Below are 6157 nucleotides of genomic sequence, written 5' to 3'. Positions count from 1 at the left end.
AAGACAAATGACGTGACAACAGTTTAGGCTTGAGAAAATATGTCAGAATGGTAAAAAGCTTCACTGTCATAATACACAGGCAGGTACATACAGCTATCATTGGTGGATGGAAAGCTGAATGTTAACCAATGAGGAGAGGCCTGATCCAGAAATAGAGTCATACAGCAAAATATACAACCCTGTGGAAGAAAGGGGAAAACAAAATATACCACAACACAAAAACACCATCTCATTAAACAAACTACTGAACTTTTTACATGGAATTAAGGCTATTTAAAAAAAAAAAAAAGTAAAAAAAGTAGAGCCTTTGAAGTAAAGCTTGTTTTTAAATACTATGCAAGTCCCTTTGCCTGAAATTGTGGACAGCATCACTTTAGTGAGGTGTCAAACATAAAAAAAACAGCCTATGGCTGCCACTGAAAACTGGCCAAACTATCTGTAGCTCTGCTGATACACCACACTCAACACAGGAATAAAAAAAATGCTTAGGAGAAAGACTTCATCAGCTAATTAACCATTTTTTTCCTCACTGTACAAGTTTAACAGGAAATTAAAAGTCAAATTAAAAAAAAAAAAAAAAAAAAAAAAAAAGGTTAAATTTACCAACTACACTAAATCATATATAACACACACACACAACAGGGAAAAAAAAAAAACAACCACCAAAAATTCCCATAGAGTGACACAACTGTTCAGATAGCAACAGGCTGCACTCCCCAGCACCCCCCAGGGGTCACCCACAGGAGTACACAGGGGACAAATCCAAGGACCACCAAGCTCAAGTTCATTAGGAGACCAGAGGAGATGCCATTGTGTCCTGGCTGTTGAATGGCTACTCATACAGCAAGAAGCAGTCAGCTGCATTTAGAAAATACGCTTTCGCTTAAGGTAGGAGTCTGCATAATGGCCACCAAGGCCCTGGGAGTGCTGGCCCACATAGCTGCCCTCAGGGCTCGGCTCCGGAGATGGGATCAGGCGGGAGAACACACGCTTGTGGCTACCAATGGGAGTCTATGATTGGTTAAAACAAAAAAACAATCATGCTTGGTCTAACAAGAAATGTATAAAAAAAAAAAAGTTCAGACTAAAAAAATAAAAATCAAGTCTAGAAAATGTCTAAATTACCTTCACTGCATTCCCCAGGCCTGGAGGGTAGTTTGTAGTGTGGCTCACAGGAGGCATTCCCACAGCCTGAGGATAAACAACCAACTCTCAGTGACCAAGACATCTGAGGCACAGCCACTCATAGTGCAACATTAATTATTGAACATGGGCTTATTCTTGGAACCTAACCCTCCACTTTTCATCTCTCCACGTGCTATCTTGAGGTTTTTGGCCTGACACATAATCAATAGTTTGAAATCAAAACAGTCTAAAAATCAGTCCGAAGCTTGACACTTACCCTGTTGAGCTGGGTGGTAGGGAGGCTACCGTTACTGGAATCCTCAGGCCCTGAGCTGAAGTAGGAGAGGGGGGGGCTGGGAGGGTAACCGTAGTGGGAAAACCGCTCACTGTAGTCAGGGTGACGAGAGAGCTGCAGAGACAAGTTCACAACTGTTACTATCAGACAGAACGCATGTAATTTGAGAGCATTAAAAATGTGTTCATGCAGTCTTGAAATGGTCGACTAAACACTACCTGCTGACCGAATCCTGCCAAAGCCCCAGTATCAAGGTTCTCTTGCTGTTCATACAAGTGGGCCAGGGGATCCTGAGGAGACACATCAGATGGGCATCAGACCAGATCACATCATATAACCTACTCAATGAGCAACCAGGAACTACACTGTAAATTCAACAGGTCACCTTGACATCTAGTAAAGCCACAGCTATTCATGTCAAAAGAATGAAATCTCTCTCTATATATAAAAAAATCTGGTGGTTACCTGGTGTAGTGGAGGATATTCTGGGTTGTAGGAATCCTGGTAGCGCAGGTTGTAATTTGGCTGTATGCTTTGGTGTGTGTGCTGGTTGGAGACATTACTTAGTGTTGGCCTCTTCCTATAGGGGTGAGGTCTGCAGCTTCCTCCTGAGTAGTGGACGGCAAACAGACATTACATGCTGGAATATTTACTTAAGGGAAATTTAGAACCACCGTGCAAAAAAAAAAAAAAAAGCACCTCACCTGAAGGGAAAACATTGTTGACATTGAGGAAGGCACTCTGGGGAAGATTAACATCCTTGGGTGGATCTCCTAGTATAGACACCTGACAGGAGGGGGAAAGGTGATTTATTGTAACCATAGAAAAAAACAAACAAACTGTCATTTACGCTTGGGTAGAAAGCTGGACACGAATACAAGAGGCAGAAAGCATATTATGTAAATTACTTGGGACCTCACCCCTTGTGCTGTGAGGCCATCTGCCCCCATCATGCCACCCATCAGGGGCATGGAGATGCCCTGCAGGGTGGGAGAGGAAGTCTGGGGGAATGTGCACGCTGCTGTGGGAGACTCCTGCTCCCTTGCCAGGGCTCTGCCAAGTGGCAATGGCTTTAGGGGGTTTAGAGGATCTGTTTGAAGACCAAGACCTGCGACTACACCGCCTAGGGGAATTAGATACAGGCATGATTGTAATTCACAATTATTTAATCTTTAATCCATTTGGCTGGAACGAGTTTACAGTGCAAGGGAAAAAAGTTGTCAGATCTAACTGAGATTATATTTATTTATTTAATGTTACTACACTACATTAATACTTATCGAGCATTGTGACCAAAATATAATGACCAATGTGCACTGTGCAGAGAGAAACCACTATTAACAGGCAAAGAGGGCTACAGATGTTTAGCATCATAAGCAAAAAAAAAAAAAAAAAGCAAAAAACATGCAGCTTGTGACTCAAGGAGCTACGGCTGGAGTCGGCGGATGCCAAACCTTGGGGCAGGTCTCCGAGCAGATGGACTCCCTGCTGGACAGGCAGAGCAGCCAGAGGATTCTCCCCAATGAGTCCTGCCTGCTGGCCAAATGAGAGAGCAAAGTTCAGTGTCACAAGAGGGTCACACAGCATGGTTAAGACACTCAAGTGGTTAAAAAAATGCTGAACTACACAAGCACACTTAATTAGCACAGAGGCTTACTCACCGCATATGAAATTAAGTCCTTACACAATAAGTAGTACACCTACCACATCACTTAGCACCACTCAAAAGTACACCCCACACATACACACAAAAACAAACCGCACTTCCCTAGCAAAAGCTTACCTACCTGGGCGTTGCGTTTTCACCATAACATGAAAAGACCACCACCTCATAGCCAAACACAAAACACCATGATCACTCACACAAGGAACTAGAGGGTTTTCTTTATTGTGCAGCACCTGAGCCCAAAGAAGATGATTTCCCAGAAAGGCTTGCTAATGGTTAAGAGGGAAAGAGCAGAAAGTGGAGGGGGGGGATTGTATGAATAGGAGAGGATGAATCAAAACAGGCTGAGCGACAAGGAGCCACATGTCAGAGAAAAAGCAGAAAGGTAGTAGTACCTGCTGGGCCTTGGCCTGGTTCTGAAGGAGCATCTGGAGTAGGGCGGCAGAGAGGGCGGGGTTGGCCAGCAGGGGCATTGTAGGGGCTGCCCCAAGAAGGCCTGTAAACACAGATAACGTAAGAATCCACAGTACCAAAAGAAATCCTAAAGGTAAACCACTGAACTCCTGAGAACTCCTCACCTTGTTTGTGTCCCTGTGACAGTGGGTTGAGCAGCATCTTGAGGGTGGCAGGGTTGTTGAGGCCTGTTAATATCTGCATGGCAGTGGGATCAGGGAGGAGACCCTTACCCCTATTCACAGCCTTGAAAGTAAGTGGGGGCAACATGACAGGCAATCAGCACCAGTGCAATGGCAATTTTGATGGCAAGTTGGGGCATGTACGGTATATCAATTTGACTTTAATACCATGGTTTGGGCAGCAATCAGAGCAGCCAACATGCTTCTTCCAGGTGGGCCAGGAGCACAGAAGGAAACCCTGATGTGGGTCCCACCTAGCATCCTGCCATCAGTGAGTCGCTGTGCCTCCTCAGCCATCTCAGCTGTGGCAAACTCCAACACTGCAAACCGTCGAAAACTTCCATCTTGTCCCTGAGCCAGCTGTGGAGAGGAAAAAACAAACAATCGATTTAATCTAATCTCACAGAAACTATGAGTCCAAGTTCTGCAGCCAATAAATAAAGTACACACATGGGCTGTCTGGTATGTCTGTGTTTTTTTTTTTTTTTACACTTACACCCTGGACAATCAGCACACATGTGAGTGCGACATCCATCTAAAAAGCACATTATGTAGGAAATGCCTTGTAAAACTGCTGAAATGTACCAAATCACCACTCAAACTAAAATTAAGGGATGTTGAAAGTCTCCCAAAAGATTTCCTTTTGTGTTTTGTTTATTGATAATGCAGCAACCGCCCTAACAGGCTCAGCAGGCAGGCAATTTTCTAGCACAGACAGGTTCCATTATAGCATATTCTTATTTAAGACTCAAGTCCTAAACATGAAATGTACAGCTTTTTTAAAATCTGTTAATGTAGCTAAAAAAAATACAATATACTATAAATAATTTAGACTTCCAAAGAACAATAATTAGAATTTACACTTTCCACTTATAATTGTGACTCATTTAGAGTTTGGCTAACTAACACCATCCACAGCATTTTATGTCTGGTCAGAGAAGTTCCGGATAGATTGTGGAAACTTCAGCATCAAGAAATCATCTCTTGACTCTTTACAGTATTCTGCTGACCATATTGCTTTTGAATTTCCCCTTTACTAGTCCTTAGTCACTCATCAGTCACTATGCAATGTGGCATCATGATTCAATACCACTAGGTTTCAGTATTTCATAACTAGGCCAGTTGTATCTTGTTAACCGTTTCCCTTAAATCGTCAAATGATCCTTAATCATGCCTGCCTTTGCCACAAGTCTAAAAAAAAAAACAAAAAACCCTGGAACCAGCAGAAAAGTACCCCTACCCCTGCATGTCATGCTAAAAGGACACCCCTCTCTCTCATTCCAGAAAAGCCTGCTGAATGACACCACCTGGGGTTGTCAGGTGGTCATCACCATAGAAACCAGCAATGCTCATTGCTATAGAAACTTTGAGTGGCCACAGGAAAACTGGGCTAAAGGTTAAAAAGGTACTGAAAGATCAAATGTGTTTTACAAAATACCTGTAACAGTGTCAGTTCTACAACTATCAGATACACATGGCAGCACATCAACATAAAAACAAGCTCCCAGAAGTTTGATTAATATGGCATAGCATAAATAAACAGCTAAAAAAAAAAAAAAAAAATTCACAAAGAAACTGACTACAACTGGGACGGCGTTTTGCCCTTGCAAGTCACTCCTCAAAGAACGACACAAGACTGCAACTAATGAGTATTTTCACAATGCATTAATTGCAATTAATTGTTGCCAAATCTGTATAACACTAAATAAAAAGCTGACATCGCAATTAACTACAGCCCTAGGTGACTTCATTAAATGTCATGTTTTGTTGGATAGGCCAAAATCCAAAAAGTGAAATTTACTATAAAATATAAAAGCAGATATATTGAAAACCTAACCTAAAGCGGTACACATCAATTATTCTTGCCATAAAATACTTTCTACATAATGCATCCTTCTGAAATCATATTAATTTGACAAGCAACAGACTGTGTGTGTGTAATGAAAGTGACCTGGCAGAACACTGGTGCATGGGTGTCAGCCAAGGCGTTGCGGAGGTCCTGGGCAGTCAGCAGGCTCGGGGGCAGGCGGTCCACGCACAGGCATTTAGAGTGCAGCAGTGGGTATGTGAGGGAGCCCACCTCAGTCCAGTGGACATACAGCATACGGGAGCCCAGTTGCTTTCCTAATAGCTCTGACTTGGCCCTGGCCGCCGAGTCCTTCTTCATGTACTCCACAAAGCCATAGCCCTTGGAATGCCCTGTGGAGGCGCTGTACACAAGAAAGCACCGCTCCAGGTTACCAAAGGGTCTCACCAACTCCTCAAACTGCTGCTGGGTGAAAGCACAGGGCAAGTTGGCGATGCATAGCAGAGCGTCTGTTGGCTGCAGCTGCACAGAGATTTCCCTGTCCCGTAGCACATGCTGGTGGAATTCTTTGATGGCACACTGCGCCTGCTCCCCATTGAGCAGTGTCACAAATGCTGAGGGTGATGGGG

General features: G+C 43.5%; 1 protein-coding gene across 1 annotated transcript in view; it reads right to left on the bottom strand.

Moving 5' to 3' along the window:
• Positions 1 to 631: 631 nt before the first annotated feature.
• raver1 (ribonucleoprotein, PTB-binding 1) overlaps positions 632 to 6157 on the bottom strand; it is a gene marked incomplete in the record, with an annotated part of 6568 nt that continues 1042 nt past the window's right edge. Inside the window, 13 exon segments of the mRNA XM_035655263.1 lie at positions 632 to 1011; positions 1126 to 1191; positions 1403 to 1534; positions 1639 to 1710; positions 1886 to 2028; positions 2125 to 2206; positions 2341 to 2543; positions 2875 to 2953; positions 3284 to 3355; positions 3482 to 3582; positions 3665 to 3785; positions 3890 to 4081; positions 5673 to 6142. Of these exon segments, the coding sequence (XP_035511156.1) occupies positions 865 to 1011; positions 1126 to 1191; positions 1403 to 1534; positions 1639 to 1710; positions 1886 to 2028; positions 2125 to 2206; positions 2341 to 2543; positions 2875 to 2953; positions 3284 to 3355; positions 3482 to 3582; positions 3665 to 3785; positions 3890 to 4081; positions 5673 to 6142 (1880 nt within the window).

This window comes from Morone saxatilis, unplaced genomic scaffold (genome assembly GCF_004916995.1).
Source record: "Morone saxatilis isolate NCDOM2014 unplaced genomic scaffold, NCSU_SB_2.0 Contig14, whole genome shotgun sequence".
Taxonomy (NCBI): Eukaryota; Metazoa; Chordata; class Actinopteri; family Moronidae; genus Morone; species Morone saxatilis.
The sequence above is the reverse complement of the archived record's forward strand: the minus strand, read 5'-3'. Positions and strand labels throughout refer to the sequence as shown.